The following is an 18,343-nucleotide window of genomic DNA, read 5'->3' as shown; positions in this document are numbered from 1 at the left end:
CTGATGTGTTTCAAGCACTATTTGTGTAAAACATTAAGATTTAATTCTCTTTACCATTACTTTTCCTTCCTGTTTATTGAGCAACTTAGTGTCTTGTGGTTTAGATACATGGTGATTTATCTTTTTTAAATTGCCTGGATGGCTCAGTTGGTTAAGCAACTGCCTTCTGCTCAGGTCATGGTTCCGGAGTCCTGGGATCGAGTCCCGCATCGGGCTCCCAACTCCATGGGGAGTCTGCGTCTTCTTCTGACCTTCTCTGCTCTTATGCTCTCTCACTCTCTCTCTCTCAAATAAATAAGTAAAATCTTTAAACAAAAAAAAAAAGAAAAGAAAAAAAATAAATTGCAACTGTATTCTTAGGATTCAGTAAAAGATATGTGGAAGGCTTTATTTTTAGGTGAATTTTAAATTATGTTCCCCCTTAGTTTCTTTTAGTACTTAATATGTTAATATTTTAGGATAGCAAAATTATTTGAAAATACCGAAGGATATATTTTTATTAAATGAGAGGTAGTAGAGAAGCAGTCTTGAAAACTGAGTTTGAAATAATCAAAGCTCCTTGCTATTTTTTAAGTAATGTTTTGTGGATGTATCAAGTTTTGTTTTTTTTTTTAAACTTGAGTGTGTTAATGAATCTAATTGGTATTTTCTTTTTTCTTTTCGCTTTATTTTTAGGAGCTGTTTGAACTTCCAGTAAGTAAAGAATGTTTACTTGTTACTTAAGTATACTTGCTTTAATTCTGAAAAAATAGTAAATGCTTTATGCATCTTTTTGAAATCACATAGGCTATTTATGAGATAGGAATTGTTCGCCAGTTCCCGTTTTCTTCTGCTTTGCAACGTATGAGTGTGGTTGCAAGGGTGCTGGGGGATAAGAAGATGGATGCCTACATGAAAGGAGCACCTGAGGTCATTGCCAGTCTTTGTAAACCTGAAACAGGTAAGGAAGCAACTAGGCTTTGAGTGAAATTCTGGTATTTGGGTGAGCTTGTACTTGCAATTTTAACAATAACATTTATTTTTTCCTTTTTAAAAGTTCCTGTTGATTTTGAAAAAGTTTTAGAGGATTACACTAAACAAGGCTTCCGTGTGATTGCTCTTGCGCACAGAAAATTAGAGTCAAAACTCACATGGCATAAAGTACAGAATATCAGCAGGTAAGGTTGATGAACGGTTTTTCTACAGTTTATCCAATAAAGTTTGTTTATATGGGTCATATATGGCAATTTGTATGTTGTATTTATTAAATATTTGTCGAATGTGTGCAACTGCACCTAATGCAGTGTTTTGTTTTAGGTGATTGAGATACAAGTACAGCTCTTCAGAACTCTTACCAGTTTGTTTGTTAAATATTTATCTAGTGCCTGCTATGTGTCAGGCATGTTTTAGGAATACAGTTTTAAAATGTAAGCATAATTCTCTTGTATTTTGTTCTTCCCAAAGAATCTACTTGGTTTTGCCAAGTGGTTGGAACCAAGTATTATTTTGGTCAGAGTTTCATGAGTCACAATAACCAATTATACCAGTACTCTTTCCCAATCCCAAAGGTCGAATGACATTGCCATCATCACATTTACTTTTCTCTAGTCTTCCTCTCTTCAATTTGTGTTCCACAGTGTCTCCAGAGCTTTTTAGCATTCAGTTCTAATAACCGTCTCCTACCTGGAATTCTAGTAAATGGCCTCCCATCATCTACTGGAAGAGTTCACCATCAGGAATGTGCATCAGGAAAGAAACAAAACACATAACACTTAATTTGAAAAAGAGAAAGTGATAGAAGCAGATAAAAAATCCTAGTAAAACCCCTAGTAAGGCTCACTGCTCAGTAGGGAGTCTGCTTCTCCTTCTCCCTCTGCTCCTCCCCCCTGCTCATGCTCACTTGCTTGCTCTCAAATAAATAAGTAAAATCTTAAAAAAAATAAAAAGAAAAAGGCATACAAATGGCCAGTGAACAAATGAAAATTGTAGTACATTATTTAGTTCTTTGGGGAACTACAAAATAAAACCACAGTGAGACATCACTTCTTTCCTGAGGTTTGTGAAATTAAAAAGATTGATAATATCAAGTGTTAGTGAAGGCTTGAGAAGATTTTAATGAACATGTGTAGTACCTGTCAAAATTTAAATTGCTTATACAGTTTGACCCCGCAAGTGCAGTTCTAGGAATCCAGCTTAAAGAGCTATTATCTACGTGTATTATGCACAAGTTATGCACAGGTTCAGGTTTTTTTTCTTTTTTAAATTTTTAAATTTTTTAATAAACATATAATGTATTATTAGCCCCAGGGATACAGGTCTGTGAATCGCCAGGTTTACACACTTCACAGCACTCACCATAGAACATACCCTCCCCAATGTCCATAACCCCACCACCCTCTTCCGACCCTCCTCCCCCACCAGGTTCAGGTTTAAATAGTGTCAGTAGCACAACAATAGGGCAGTGGCTAAATTACAGACTATTAACACTTCTTTTAATTACATCTTTTCCCACTATGCAAAAGTAGAGTGTTCCTGTGAAGCTGTTCATAAGCCAGAATAGCTTAAAGTGAGGAAACCGTTACCATTAATTTATGTGGAAAAAATTCCGAGTTTTTCCAGACCCCAAAAATAATCTCTCTTAAGCTCTCATAACTTAGGACACATCTTGCTAATGCAGGCACAATAAATCAAGATAGAGCAAGATGCTCACAGGCACAGTTCAGACCTATGTGGCTTGATGCTGAGGTGCTGATTGTAATACCCAGGGATGGAGCTTGGGAGGGCCACTCCCAGCTGCTTGGGAGTGCACTGCTTCTGAATTGGCTCACTGTAAAACAAATGCTGAATGCTGTTTTTGCCTTTCCCCTTTTTTTCTTGAAAGTGAAAAATCTTCAGATTTCTTTGGGTTTTTGAAAACAAGTACCATTGTAGGTCTTTGTAAAAGTGGCCTAATGCAAGCTTTTGAAAAGGAGGTGATTCCTAAGCCTAAAGAGTTAGGGCAGTGTTTATAGTAGAATCCTGGTTTTCTGAATGAGAACTAAAGGAGTGGAGTGGATAGCCCAATAGCTAACAGGAGAAGCTATGTTAGGAATTCTGCCTGTTCACAGAGAATGTTTGGGGGGTGTGGTTTAAGCATGAACATTTCAAAAAAAAAAGAAAAGCAGTAGCCAGCTGATGGTACTGATGTGCATGGTTGGGAGGTGCAGTAAAATACTGTGTTCTAATTCCTGTGAAAGGCACATGAGGCTCTTTTTTCTCTACAGCTCCACCTTTTGCCATTTTTTCCCCTTAAAGACTTAACTACTGATTTGACTGTAGTTCTTGAGCCTGTCCTAATCAGACATCCTTCCATGCCCTTGAATAAGCTATTCCTTCTGCCCAGAATATCCTATCCCTGTCAACTTTTCTCTCTTTCTCTACTGCTTTCTCTCTTTCTCTCCTTCTTTGGCATCTATAAACCAAGACCTTCTCTGTCTTTCCATTCTATCTTACAGGGGCAGGTTTTGGCATTTCTATTACTGCTTGAACCTTTACATCTTGAGTTGAATATTGTATTGTTCATTCATTAGAGGACAAAATTTCCATGACCTGTGTCATTTATTGTTAGGAAAAAGTTAGGAAACCAGTAGTAGCCAGAAACTAGCAGGTCATGGGAAAATGGCTACAGTGCTTGGGCCCCAGGGTTTCACATTGGTACAGCTTTGTTCCTTGAAGTGCATTTCAGACTTCATACTTTCAGACTTCAGGCATTTCTCCTATCACCACCAGCAGTGTCATTTTATATTGTTTCTTAGCTATTCTTTAATACCTTTACCGCCCATAGTTATAAATTATATTTCAAAGATTGCTTAGGGTTTAGAGCTTTGTACTTAAAGTGCCTTTATTGAATTTTGTGTCAAAAAACCACTTCTTACTGGAAGTCTGAAATTTTGGTTCTTAACCTCAAGTCTTCTTTCTCCATTGCGGGGGTGGGGGATATTTCTGGAGCACCTGGGTGGCTCAGTTGGTTGAGTGTCCAACTTGTGATCGTAGTTGAGGTCTTGATGTCTGGGTTGTGAGTTCAAGCCTTGCATTGGGCTCCTTGCCGGGTGTGGAGTCTACTTTAAAAAAAAAAAAAATAATTCTGTGATAGAATTTTAGTAGCTTGAGATTTCTTTTTTTTCCTCCCCAAAGATTTTATTTTTATTTATTTGACAGAGAGAGAGGTCACAGGTAGGCAGAGAGGCAGGCAGAGAGAACAGGGGAAGCAGGCTCCCCACTGAGAAGAGAGCCGGATGTGGGGCTCGATCCCAGGACCCTGAGATCATGACCTGAGCCGAAGGCAGAGGCTTAACCCACTGAGCCACCCAGGCGCCCCAGTAGCTTGAGATTTCTTAAGAATGCAGCCATCTCCATGATGATACTGAAGCACATGTTATTTTTGCATGCACATCTTTTTAAAAGGTTTTACTTACTTATTTATTTGAGAGGGAGGGAGGGAGGAGGGGCAGACTGGGGAGAATCTCAAGCAGATTCTGTACCAATGGGACTTGATCTCATAGCCTCAGATACGACTTGAGCCAGAGTAGAGTTGGGTGCTCAACCAACTGAGCTACTCGAGCGCCCCTGCATATATCTCTTTGCCAGCATGTCTGTTTTCCCACAAAAGCCCCTTGAGGGTAGAGATCATACCTTTTCATCTTTGACCTTCCAGGTGGTGCAGAGTGGGTACTTAACTTTTGAAGGAATAGCATCTTGATAGCTATTGAATATTAATAAATATTTTTTAAAAGAAATTTTCTTTAAAGATTCCATTTGTGTATTTGACAGAGACAGCGAGTGAGCGCAAGTAGGAGGAGCAGCAGGCAGAGGGAGGGGGAGAAGCAGGCTTCTTTCTGAGTGGGGACCCTGAAGCAGGGCTCCATCCCAGGACTCTGGAATCATGACCTGAGCCAAAGACAGATGTTTAATGTTTGAGCTACCCAGGTGCCCTGAATATTAATAAATACTGTAAGAGCCCCATCTCTGGGGCTCATTGTCAGACTGCTAAATAGTTTTTGTATCACACTTCCAGGATCAAGAATTTGATCAAGAGTCTAGGGACATCTTGGGTGGCTCAGTCAAGTTAAGTGTCTGCCTTAGGCTCAGGTCATGATCCTGGAGTCCCAGGATCGAGCCCCATATTGGGCTCCCCGCTTAGTGAAGAGTCTGCTTCTCCTTCTGATCCTCCCCCTTCTTGTGTTCTCTCACTCTCTTTCTCTCTCCAATAAATAAAATCTTAAAAAAAGGATTTGATCACTTCTAAAATCATCAAAGGCTTGATAATAATGAACGCAGTATAACTGTGTTGAATGTGCTTATGGTCAAGTTTTTCCCTTTTCTCTTAACATTTATGTTAGGCTGTGTTATATTTGGGGGCCAGTAAAGCATAGATTTATTTATGTTCATTCATTTTGTGGATAGAATACAGGATGAACATTTTTCAGTACTTCAGGTGTTCAGTGTCTTAAAAGATAATGTTTTCACATTATCCTTATTTCTCACATTTCAGAGGGTAATGTTTTATTTCAAAATATGCCTCTTCAGAATTACTTTTCCAGATATGAATTTTTTGAGATATTAAGCTTGAACACACATATATATGGCTTATTCAGCATATGAAATGTTTCAGTTTGTAATTTATGGGAATTTTAATTTGCTTTATTAATAAAAAGAGAAAAGTATCTGTTCTCTGAACTAAACCATTTTGTGTTAAAATTTCTTTTTTCTGCAGAGATGTCATTGAAAACAATATGGATTTTATGGGATTAATTGTAATGCAGAACAAATTAAAGCAAGAAACCCCTGCAGTACTTGAAGATTTGCATAAAGCCAACATTCGCACTGTCATGGTCACAGGTTAGACTTTATAAAAGGACACAGGAAAAATTGAATGCAACTCTTAAGAGTTCAGGTTATAGGATATTGTGGAATGATTAGTTATAAAAGCATATAGTGGCTCCATCCTACCTTGCCTCATTTCAACTCAGAGTGTTTTTTAAAGGTATAAGATAACTTTGCAGAACTCTCCTGAGGCCTAACAAATTCTTTTTATAGAAGTAGTAAAACAGTGAAGGGCATATCGTAAAAATTTAGATTTTGCTCTTTTTTGTTGTCCCTCTAATCATATATTTTTTATAGCACTTATTTTATCTTGTGTAAGCTGTTTGTAGATTTGTTTTCTGTACTAGAGCACAAGTATACACTGCGCCAGGTGTCGCTAGAGAGTTAAGAGAATGTTTTGTTCGTTTTGGGGTCTTGTGCAGTTTTTAGAACCATGCCAGATGCATGGAAAATGACTAATAGATATTTGTTAGAATTACACTTTTATGTGTAAGAGTATGTTTATTTTCATTGATTGAATGTGTACTAGTGAAAATAGCCATTGTTTGATTGGTTTTTGATTTCTGACGACTATATCCAAATGATTCTCTGGTGTTATTATATTGTTGATATTAGATAATTCCCATTCCTTAGTTGTGTGAAATTGTGGCAACTCTTAAGTATTTTTTTTCTTAGTAAATAATAAGAATTAAGATAATCATTCTATGGCTTGTTTATGTGTTCACTAAGACTTATGGGCAAAAGGCAATTGACATTTTTTTGTTTCAGACTCTGAGATCCATCTAATAGCAAACTTACCACTATGTAGCTCAAGTAAAGAAATTTATTAGCATCCCAGCAATTCCTTGGTTCTAAGGATTGCTCCTTCAAAGCACTTTCCATCTCTGTCTCTTTCCTCTCTTTCCCTGCCATGACGGACTGTGACCTTTGTCTCATGGGGGGGGGGGTCTGTCTGGTCACAAGAGGCCACTGTTGGAAATAGTGTGTGGGAATTGGGGGAAGAAATCCTGTTGCCCTTCAGTTCTGGCAGCGGTGGGCTTTGCAGACCTTTGCCTGCCTCTCACATGTGTGCATATTTTCTTGATCCTGTCCTTATAGGGCTTCTTTTCATTTCTCTCCTCCTGACTGAGAGGATGTCTGTCTTCTCTTCCTATTTTGTGAAGATTGTATTCTTGTTTACCTGGCTCACTGTTTTGCTTTTGGAACCCGTTCCTTTTTTCCTGTGACACTAGGTATTCTTGTACAGACCCAGTGACTCCTAAGTTATTCCAACAGATATTTTTTGAGCACCTGCTCTGTGCATATGGGCACTGTGCCAGGTGTCGGTAGGTACTACTAGTGCCTGACCGATAGAGATCACAATGTATTTGGCTTTAAAAATTGTAATTGTGAGAATGGTGTGACTGTTCAGCATATGTGTGCTTGAATTATTTGAGGCTTCCTTTGTAAAGTATGTTTTGATTTTTGTTGTCTTTAAGATTCAAGAGTAATACTGTACATTATCTTCATTTTGCCAAGCACAGTCATGGGGTAGTAGGTTCTTGATAAATATTCATTGTTGAATACATTTATGTTTCCATTTTAATTGTAATGTATTTTCAATATTTTGAAAATTAGGTGACAATATGTTGACTGCTGTTTCTGTGGCCAGAGACTGTGGAATGATACTACCTCAGGATAAAGTTATTATTGCTGAAGCATTACCTCCGAAGGATGGGAAAGTTGCCAAGATAAACTGGCATTATGCAGACACCCTAACACAGTGCAGTAATTCATCAGCAATTGACTCAGAGGTAATGTCAAGAAGAATTTTCCCTTTTGAAGCTTGCTTGTTTGAATTTAGTCTGAAAAAATAAAAGGTGGTGCATTAAAACACAACAGAAAAGAAATGAAAACAGTCACCTGGGCCACATCCTCAGAGATTGATTCATTAGGGCTGGATGAGACCCAGCTAGCTCAAATTGTGATATTTAGCCCGAACTTGAGAAGCACCATTTTAAAGTATGAAAATTCCAGATATTTATCCTATTTTAACTGTTTAAGAAGATTTATTTGAGAGAGGAGAGAGAGTGTGTTAGAATGGGGGAGGCGGCAGAGGGAGAGAATCCCCAAACAGACTCCCTGCTGAGCTAGAAACCCGACACAGGGCTTGATCCCATCACCCATGAGATCACCCATGAGATCACAACCTGAGCCGAAACCAAGAGTGGCCACTTAACAGACTGAGCTGCCTAGGCAGCTATTTTAAAAGTAATGATAAATGACGCAGGTGGTCTATAATATTTAGTCCATGCGTTATTTCTTTTTTTTTTTTTTATTTTTATTTTTTTTAAAGATTTTATTTATTTATTTGTCAGAGAGAGTGAGCACAGGCAGACAGAGAGGCAGGCAGAGGCAGAGGGAGAAGCAGGCTCCCTGCTGAGCAAGGAGCCCGATGTGGGACTCGATCCCAGGACGCTGGGATCATGACCGGAGCCGAAGGCAGCCGCTTAACCAACTGAGCCACCCAGGCGTCCCCATGCGTTATTTCAAACCAAAGCTGATTTTTAGCCTTTGTTGGTTGGTTGGTTGTTTTTTAAATAACCACTATAGGTAGATTACCTTAAAACTGAATTTCCTTTTACTTTTAATAAACGTTAAACTTTCATTTTTTTATGTAAATTATCAAATAAAAGAATTTCGTTTTAGACCAAATATATATGTGTTGTTTTTTTTTAAATGAAGATTTTATTTATTTGACACAGAGAGAGTACAAGTGGGAGAAGAGCAGGCAGAGGCAGAGGGAGAAGCAGGCTCTCTTGCCGGGCAGGGAACCCCGATGCTGGGCTTGATTCCAGGACTCTTGGGATTATGACCTGAGCCAAAGGCAGATGCTTAACCAACTAGGCCACCCAGGCACCCCTAGATCAAATGTATTTAAAATAGGATTGTATTACTTGGTCTGGCTGCCTAAATATTGTTTTAAATGTCTCATGCACAGGCTATTCCAATTAAACTGGTCCATGATAGCTTAGAGGATCTTCAGGTGACTCGTTACCATTTTGCAATGAATGGAAAATCATTTTCAGTGATATTAGAACATTTCCAAGACCTTGCTCCTAAGGTTAGTGATGTGGGTTTATGTATGTGTGTGTTCACATGAATAAACTGTGAACAATATTTTAAAGAAATTTCTATTTTTTCCAGTTGATGTTGCATGGCACTGTATTTGCTCGTATGGCACCTGATCAGAAGACACAGTTAATAGAAGCATTGCAAAATGTAGAGTAAGTATTGCTTTTTTTTTTATTTTTATGGATTTTAATGTCATTATCAAAACCAGAAAAATAACTAATATTTCATGTATATAGTATTGTCACCTATCAGATAGGTGACAGCTCTGAAGTGCCTTTTTAAAAGAGGTTCATGTGCTAATTTATTTAGTTAAAGTACAATATCTACAATTCCTTTTCCAGGTAATATCTGTAAGATAGAGTTCATTTACTCAGCTTGTAGAAGTGACTTCATAGTTTGTGTAAATAATTATGTTTAAGTTTTAGTGTAAAAGTAGATTACTAAAGACTGTACAGACCCAAGACCTTTGCTCTAAAGATAAGGAAATTGAGATGCCAGATGAAAAACTGATTTGCCCAGCTTGTGACAGAAATGGGACAATAACCCAGGTCATTTGACTTACAAGCTGATGCCATTTGCAAAAGCAACATGCCTGTAGTCTTTGCGATAAAAAGATTCTTTAGTTCCAGTGGGGAGGTCTCGGTCTATTAGCTCTTCATAATAACATTGGTGGAATCTTAAGTTAAATGTTGTTTGTTTTAAAAAAGTAATCAAAATCTTTATGTGATTTTTGTTTCTAGTTACTTTGTTGGGATGTGCGGTGATGGTGCAAATGATTGTGGTGTAAGTATGGTTTTTGTGATTTATAGTTCTTTCTTTAGCCTAAGTCACATTTATAAAACTTAACCTCTTTTCTTCTTCAAACCACTAGGCTTTGAAGAGGGCACATGGAGGCATTTCGTTATCAGAGCTCGAGGCTTCAGTGGCATCTCCCTTTACCTCCAAAACTCCTAGTATTTCCTGTGTGCCAAACCTTATCAGGTAGCACAAATTCAGCATGTTCCCATTATCTCTTTGTGGTGTGCTCTGTTAAAGTAGAAAAAAAATCATCATAGAAATTAATATGAATTTGTTGTGATGATGTGTTAGTATATTCGATCTCTGACTTCATTAGCAGCAGGTTGCTACTCTTCATCTCTTTCAGGTTCTGCTTTAGTTTTGATCTTTTAGTAGAAAAGTGTTTTGTCATAGCTATTGAATGTTAATGTTCATCAGTCAGGATATTACTGTGATTTGGAAGAGGAGTTCAAATGCTTTTATTGACATGCCAACATTTGTTTTCCCAGGGAAGGCCGTGCTGCTTTAATGACTTCTTTCTGTGTGTTTAAATTCATGGCTTTGTACAGCATTATACAGTACTTCAGTGTTACTCTGCTATATTCCGTGAGTACTGACATTGCTTACAGAGGTGGTGCTTTTGTTAAGGCATTTAAACCAAAATAATGGAGTATGTATGCATCCACTAATTAGGGAACTTACATAACTAGCATCTATAAATTTTCCTTTAATTTATTATATTTTGAGTAGCAGATTGAAAATCTCATTAATCTGGAATAGCATTTTCTTTAAGGCTGACAGTTGTGGCTAAAGCTTTGTGAGTAAAAGATGATTGTATTTTTTTTTTTCCCCCTTTAGCACAGATTGGGCATCTTTCTGAGAGTTCTTCAAAATGTTAAGCTGTGACATATTTCACATTTGTAGTTAACTCTGCTAAACATTTACAGAAAAAGGCCAGAGTGAGAAAGATGTTTCAGTAGTAGTTTGTAGGACTTTATGCATTTGGAAAAAACTGTAAACGGTAATGTCCGTAGGTACTCCGTCAGATTTTATAACTGAAGTGATCTCACTTTAGAATTTTCTCAAAACAAACAGTAGTGACATCCTAGGGAGTTTTTGTGAAGTTATCCCTTTCTACCATTTGTAGAAAGGATCAGGAGGGATGGTGTTAAATGGATATTAGGAAGCTTTGAGATACTAATTTCCAAGGGTGTTGAATATAATAAGTAAGAGCTTGTATTTTCTTTTTGTCAAAAAGCTTAAAAGATTTTACTATCAAAGGCAAATGTATTTTAATTTTTAAGCAGGTCCTTGTTATTGATGGCGGGGGGAGGGGCGCGGGTAGAGTGGGGGAACTAAAATCGAAGAAAAATCTAAAGCCAGGGAAAGTGGTATAAAAATAGTTTCTGAGAACTAATTATGTTTCTAAAATTACTTTTGTAGATCTTAAGTAACCTAGGAGACTTCCAGTTTCTTTTCATTGATCTGGCAATCATTTTGGTAGTGGTATTTACAAGTGAGTAATTTGCTTTAGTATTTATTTAAAAGCATATGAAATTCTGATTAACTCCTTAAACTTTGGTAAATTTATGTCAATAATTATAGGGCATACTTCTTGCCTATAAATTCATTTTTTTTTACTACTAGTTGTTTTTATTTGCCCTAGTTGTTTTACTCTTCTTTCTCCATCTTTTTCTTCCACTGAGCAGAGTGCCTAGTGCAGGGCTCCATCCCAGGACCCTGGGATAATGACTTGAGCTGAAGGCAGGTGCCTAACCAACTGAGACACCCAGGCATCCCACTTAAGTCTTTTTAAATCCAGAATATTACATCAGCCTTTCTTGGGGGACATCTTGGTGTTGACATTTATGAAAGAAGAGAAACCAGTTATATGGATTTGTCTGGTCTGAAGTAGTCTCATTAGACTCAGGCTGTGAATTCTTGGGAGGAGTATGGCGGAAGTGATGCCATGTCCCTAGGTAGAGCATATGAGGAGACAGAAGATAGTGGTTTATTTTGGTCTTTGTGTTTATGTCAGAATAAATAATGATGTAATGGGATATGACCTGTTTAATCAAATAAAAATTCACAAGTCCAGGGGCGCCTGGGTGGCTCAGTGGGTTAAAGCCTCTGCCTTCGGCTCAGGTCATGATCCCAGGGTCCTGGGATCGAGCCCCACATCGGGCTCTCTGCTCAGCAGGAAGCCTGCTTCCTCCTCTCTCTCCGCCTGCCTCTCTGCCTACTTGTGATCTCTCTCTGTCAAATAAATAAAAATCTTTAAAAAAAAAAAAATTCACAAGTCCATATTAGAAATAAGTAAGTAGGGAGAGAAGAGAAAGCTCTTCCTTAGAGTAAAATGCAAACTAATAACTATAGAAGGAATGATGGACTTAAACCATGGAAACACACTGATCTGATTGATCTTTTAGGCCAGATGCTTCTTTTCTGTGCATTAGAGGATGCTTACGAGCATCTCTTGTCTCTACCTCCTGCTAGATGCCAGTAACACTCCCCTGGTTTTGACAACCACAGATATCTCCAGACATTGACAGATGTTCTCTACAGGGCAAAATCATGTTGGTTGAGAACCAGTGAGTTAGACAATCTTTAGGGAATACTAAAACTATCGAGTCAAAGTTTAATGAAGAACAGGATTTTTATATATCTTTTTACAAATTAATTACAAAAAGAAAAGCAGAAATGTTACAGTAGAGAAACTTGGTGGACATCACCTTAATAAGTTATCAAAGCCTTTTTTGGTTACTGTTCATATAGCTTTCAACCTTTGTTAATGTCTTCTTTTTGTGTGTGTGTTAATGTCTTAAGAGGAAGAAAATAAGTCTTTTTACTATAGCTTTTCAATTAAATATTCAGAAATAAATTTTTGAACATATAGTTAGTTAACATATAAACTTAGTTAACATATAAGCATGGTAATGTTATAGTTTATATGTTTATGTTTAATATTCTTTTTACTTGTACTAGTATTTCTCTGAAATTCAGTAGGCTAATGTAAAAGTACTTGTGAGGTACTTTAGAAAAAGCCTAAATTGTTTACTTTTACAGATGACTTAAATATGTATGACATTTGGCTTGGGTTTTGGACATTTTTCATATTAAGATTTGTTAGACAAAAATGAATTTAAGTTCCTAAATAAATCTGATTATGTATTATATAACTATATAGATAAAAACTTCTCCCCTTTTCCTCCTCATTATAGTGAGTTTAAATCCTGCCTGGAAGGAACTTGTGGCGCAAAGACCACCCTCAGGTCTTATATCTGGGGCCCTTCTCTTCTCCGTTTTGTCTCAGATCATCATCTGCATTGGATTTCAATCTTTGGGGTTTTTTTGGGTCAAGCAGCAACCTTGGTATGAAGTATGGCAGCCACAGTCAGAGTAAGTTGGTCAGTCCGTTTAAAGAATCTGTGGAATGTGTGTAACATATATGCATAGCAGAAATAAGTTTTAGAATGTATGTAAATTTTACAGGCAGCTTGATTAAACAATTAAATTATTTGGCCTGTTTGACTTTATATCATTGTAACTCCTTTTATTTTTAGAAAGATGGTCAGGCAGGTTCTTCATATTCTTCGTAATCATTACCAAGAAGGGGATATCGGACCAGTTTCTTAATTAGCTGTTGAGCTTATCTGTAAAATGAGAGCATTGAAATTAACCAGTGTTCTCTTCTCTAAACCCAGAATGTTTGTGCATCTAACTTTTCTACCCCAGACCTAGGAAGTGACATTTTAAAATCTGAAAAAACTTGTAAAAATAAAACACTTAAGTGCTTCTCTTATTTATGGGTAGAGTATTCTATCAGTCACAGATTATAACATTAGTTTAATTAATTAAATGTATAAGCTGGGGTGCCTGGGTGGCTCAGTCAGTTAAGCATCTGATTCTTGATCTTAGCTTAGGTCTTGATATCAGGGTTGCAAAAAACAAAACAACATGTAAGCTATACCCTGAGGTAATTTTGTAGAATTACATTTTTAGATACAAACATTATAGCTTGCTTGATGAAGGGACTAAAAGTTGTCTTTAAAAGTTTTAGGAAACTGAAAAATTTAATATTAATGTTTGCCTATATATACATATAAACACTGCATATGCAAAGAGATAGATGGAATTGTTCTGGAGAAGCTTTCCAGAATTCATTTGTAGCAGATTAACATTTTGTTACTACTTGCCTGTGCTTATGTAACTAATGTTTTAGTAATGGGTGTGATACATATTTGACAGTCCTGCCCACTAGAAGTAGAGCTGAGAGAGCACCACAGCCACAGAATACTGACAGTGCTCAGTGCTTTGCTGGACATCTACACGAGTTACCTTACTCCCCACAGAAACCCTGTGATAGTGCAGGTGATACCCACCCTTACAGGCCAGGAAATGGGGGCTTAAAAATTTAATAATTCCTTGGTTAAACTAAAAAGTGGTAGGGCTAAGGTCAAACTTAAGGTCTGTGAACCTTTACCATGTTAAAATGACTCCCAAAATTTAGTTGTGTTTCTTTTTTTAAAATTTTAATTTCAGTATAGTCAATGTACAGTGTGATATTAGTTTCATCTCCAAGTTTAAAAAATAAGAGGGACTTGTTAAATATGATTGGAATTAACTGATTGGCCTGTGACTAAGGAGAAGAGACCCTTAACACTCTGTTGCCTGTTCTATATATTTTACCTTGATATTGTTGGATGTTTTCCTATAAAAACCTTATTTCTGTTAATGGGAGTGATTTAAGACCGTTAAGGTAAAGTTGGTTGCTTTTGGGAAATGAGTATTTAGTAATATAAAAATGTTTTGTGTTCTAGTGCTTGTAATACAACGAGAAGCCTATATTGGAATTCTTCACATTTGTACAATGAAAGCAATGTTGATACACATAATATTCAAAATTATGAAAATACCACAGTATTTTTTATCTCCAGTTTTCAGTACCTCATAGTGGCAATTGCCTTTTCAAAAGGAAAACCCTTCAGGCAGCCTTGCTACAAGAATTGTAAGTTTGGCATTTGTGATTTTTATCCTGCTTGCTTTCTTTAAAAATAATATAAGAAGAGTAGAGTTGAAATTGTTCTTTCAAAGTGAGATGGGTCTTCACATAAAATGAACCTAGTGATTTAGATGTTTACTGTCTTGTTTTGTTCTCATGGTAGCTGCCACTCTGAAGTTGAAAATTAAAGCCACCAGTTCTAAACAGTCCTGGTTTTCACATACTATTGCTTCTGGCTCCAGCTTTTATTTTTACAGCCCATTGCAGACAGAGTTAGAATTAGAAACAGGAACAGAGGTTCTTCAGTTGGAACAGTGGGTATTATACTTTGCTTCTGGGTGGTTTGCACAGTGCCAGCTGTCTTTGTCATCATTCTTGATACTGGCACAGACATTATTCACCTGGAATTCTTCATCAGTGTCACCTTTGCATTCACTGCTGAAAGGGTCAGTAAAATGGAGTCTTGTGCCTATGTCGACTCATCTAACTATGGCAGTAGGAGATAGCTTCTCGATTGATCAAAACTAGAGTTTATGGGAAAAAATCAGTTACTGTATATAAAGTGCTAGTTTTTTAAAAAATTGAGAATATACTATTAACATGTGGGACAACTTAATTTTTTTCATAAAGAACTTTAGATTTTTGCAGTATTTTAGAATAGTCATTCTTTTGCTATAGTCAGAAAGAAATGCTCGTGTTCTGGTTGGCAGACTGTAGGTCACATAGGTGTAAGTAACATCTGCTAACATCTCTATTTCATGAGGGTTTGCAAAGCATTTTCCCGTATGTCTTATTTATTCTTCTACACTATGTGGTTTGTAGGTCACATTTTATTAGTTTCTGTTTTGGACAGGTTAAGACTGTTCACCTATCAGTAATACTGAAATCTGTTTTTACTTTTTACTTTTTTTTTTTAAAAACTGATTACTGGGCACCTGGGTGGTGCAATTGGTTGAGCCTCCAACTGACTCTTGGTTTCAGCTTGGGTCGTGATTTCAGGGTCATGGGATTAAAGCCCCACATCAGTCTGCGCGGAGTTCGGAGTCTGCTTAGGATTCTCTCTTTTCCTCTCCCTCTGCCCCTCCCCCCTCCAAATAAATAGATCTTGAAAAAACAAAACAAAACAAAAATCCATTATCTAAAAAGCAGAATCTGTATTACTGAGAGCCATATTGGAAGCATGTTTTGGGACAAAAAGCCTTCCATAGAAGGTCAATCACTTCTTCTAAGAGTACTTCATAACTAAAGTTAGCTTTAGTTAAAGTGAACTTAATTAAAATTGACATACATGTTTTGTTTTTAGTTCCATATTTTTATATTTCAAGGAAGTATTTAGCATGCCCAGGTGTAGCTAAAACCTCTATCAGAGAATAATGCTTTCTTTATATAAGAAACCTGGTGTTCAGACTGTTTGATAAGTAAGACGGCGATGTCAGCGAAATTAATTTTAGAGATCTAAGTAAATCCACCCTATCCATGCTTCTCCAGTTTAAAAAAAAAAAGATTATTAATTGCCTGTTTTTAAAATGTATCTTTTGTATCATTTGGAAAACTTAAAAAAGAAATAAAGGCTTTGTATTCTCATTTAATTTTGTATTAAGATATTTTGTATTTGCAGTTAGTTTCAAATTGACTTGAGTAAGTAGTAAACTCAGTTGTTGATCACTGGACTATTTTTTTAAAACCTGGTATTAAAAATTACGTTTAGCAAAAATACAGCCACAAAACCTTTGTCCTGAATATAAACAGCTTGTGTGTGTTTGTTGGTGGATAAACAGAAGTGCATGCTGTCTTAAAACATGCCTCCTAAAAAATAAAATAGAAACACTAAAGACAACGTAAACGTATTTTGCTAATTTTCACATCTTGTTTCTGTCTCTCATTGGAGCCCCTGAATCTTGGAGTTACTGATGAATAAAGAAAGTGATAGAAATAAAGTCTAACTGTATAAAGCAATGTGTAAAGTATAAATAAGACTGGGAATGAATGGGGAGAGGTTAAGGCTTTGCTAGAGCTGACACTAGTTTTTCATTTTCTCCTTTAGAATTGACAGCATTCTTTGTTAGGACTTGCTGAATGCTGTTCTTTATATCTAAGCAGTGAAATGTATTAAACCTATTTTGAGATTATTGTTTTTAAAAATTAAATCTCAATCTCAGGCATTTCAGGCATTCTCGTCAGAATGTTTTTGTTCTCTCCTCCTGGTTGGATACTGAATTTCAGTCTGCGGTGACCCATTTTCAGCTTTAGCTTAGCCCAGTTCTATTTTCTCCTTTAACCATGCTGTCATTTCAAGGACCATGATGATACGGACTTAATTCTTACACTGTCATTTAGCTAGATGTGATCTCTTGGGATTTGGCTTTGATTTTTGCTACAGTTTCTTACTTGCCTCCTGTAACTTTCTGCTTGCGACACTGAAGTCCTTTCTCAGTCTGTGAAGATGTTACTTCTGAACTGCCAGTGTCTCCTCTTCAGGGTGTATGCATGTTTTTCCTGTTCCTCTGCCAGGTCTGAATTGGGTGGAGCAGATACCTAGAGGCCCTACAAGATAAGGTGGCCTCTCAAAGACTTGAAACTTGTGGTTATAGGTTAGAATACTCCAGTTCATATTTTTGAGGAAGGAACGGCAAGAGGAGTATATATCAAAATCATGAACGAGTGTTGTAGGTTTATTTATTCTGTGTAAGGTTTTATTTTTGAGTCATATACTAAGGAGAGCGAATATAAAGGAAAACCTTTATGGTGCCTGATTTTGATGCCATATTCCATCAAAACCATCTGGTATCATTAACAAGTCTGTGATGCCATAAGTTGGGACATATTTAATAATAATAACTTGAATTTACAAATGCTTTGCATTTTAAGGACCAAGTCGGCTCTTCCCTATGGTATCCTCATCATATCCCCATCTTACTAGTTCAGATACCTTGACTCCTAAGGACTTGTTCATGTTCACACGCTTTGTGGTAGAACCTGAATTTATAACGTACAGAACATTCTTCGCTGATCTCCAGTCACCACCAACATAGGATTTGTTTTGATTGCTGTGTTCTCGTGAAGAGTATTACCTGTACTTCAGTAGCAGTGCCAGGACTGTCTAGGAGCAGAGAGCACAGTCTACTAGAAGATGAAAACCTGATTTTCCCATTCTTGGTTTCTCTGTTGATCTTTTCATTTCAGTAGTTCTATACATCTGTCAGCCATGCATTGTCGCTGTCAGATTCCTTTGAACAGCGCGCCTCTCTTTTTCCTCTGGCTAAACAAAGGAGAGGTTTAATTACTTATTTTCTGCTTCACATGGAAATCTTGGTGGGTTTTTGGAGGTGTGATCAAAGGGAGTGGCTCTAGGAGAAAGACAGGAAAATTTGAGAAATACTGTTGAGGTGGATGTAAGAAGTTTGTGAGCCTGAGTAAAAAAATGTTTTCTGGCAATATATCAGGAACTAGATTACAAATCTATTTTGCTTATAGCTGTAAAAATGCAGTAAGATTTGGAAAATACTCAATACGGGCTATTACTATTTTGAAATAACTTTTTCTGTCTCCATGTCTCTCTATTTGTATTCTCTAGCATTTGTATTCTGACCATTTCTTCTTGTCCTTTTT

General features: G+C 36.9%; 1 protein-coding gene across 5 annotated transcripts in view; it reads left to right on the top strand.

Annotated features, from left to right (window-relative positions):
• ATP13A3 (ATPase 13A3) overlaps positions 1–18,343 on the top strand; it is a 91,985-nt gene that overhangs the window by 56,621 nt on the left and 17,021 nt on the right. For all 5 annotated transcript variants that reach the window (XM_080802155.1, XM_080802151.1, XM_080802153.1 and 2 more), the window contains 13 exons: positions 676–693; positions 787–940; positions 1,037–1,157; positions 5,732–5,856; positions 7,459–7,634; positions 8,822–8,944; positions 9,028–9,107; positions 9,696–9,738; positions 9,827–9,936; positions 10,242–10,338; positions 11,176–11,248; positions 12,954–13,131; positions 14,553–14,740. In XM_080802155.1, the coding sequence (XP_080658281.1) occupies positions 676–693; positions 787–940; positions 1,037–1,157; positions 5,732–5,856; positions 7,459–7,634; positions 8,822–8,944; positions 9,028–9,107; positions 9,696–9,738; positions 9,827–9,936; positions 10,242–10,338; positions 11,176–11,248; positions 12,954–13,131; positions 14,553–14,740 (1,486 nt within the window). The remainder of the gene's footprint in view (positions 1–675; positions 694–786; positions 941–1,036; positions 1,158–5,731; positions 5,857–7,458; positions 7,635–8,821; positions 8,945–9,027; positions 9,108–9,695; positions 9,739–9,826; positions 9,937–10,241; positions 10,339–11,175; positions 11,249–12,953; positions 13,132–14,552; positions 14,741–18,343) is intronic.

This window comes from Martes martes (genome assembly GCF_963455335.1).
Source record: "Martes martes genome assembly, chromosome: 1".
Taxonomy (NCBI): Eukaryota; Metazoa; Chordata; class Mammalia; order Carnivora; family Mustelidae; genus Martes; species Martes martes.
The sequence above is the reverse complement of the archived record's forward strand: the minus strand, read 5'-3'. Positions and strand labels throughout refer to the sequence as shown.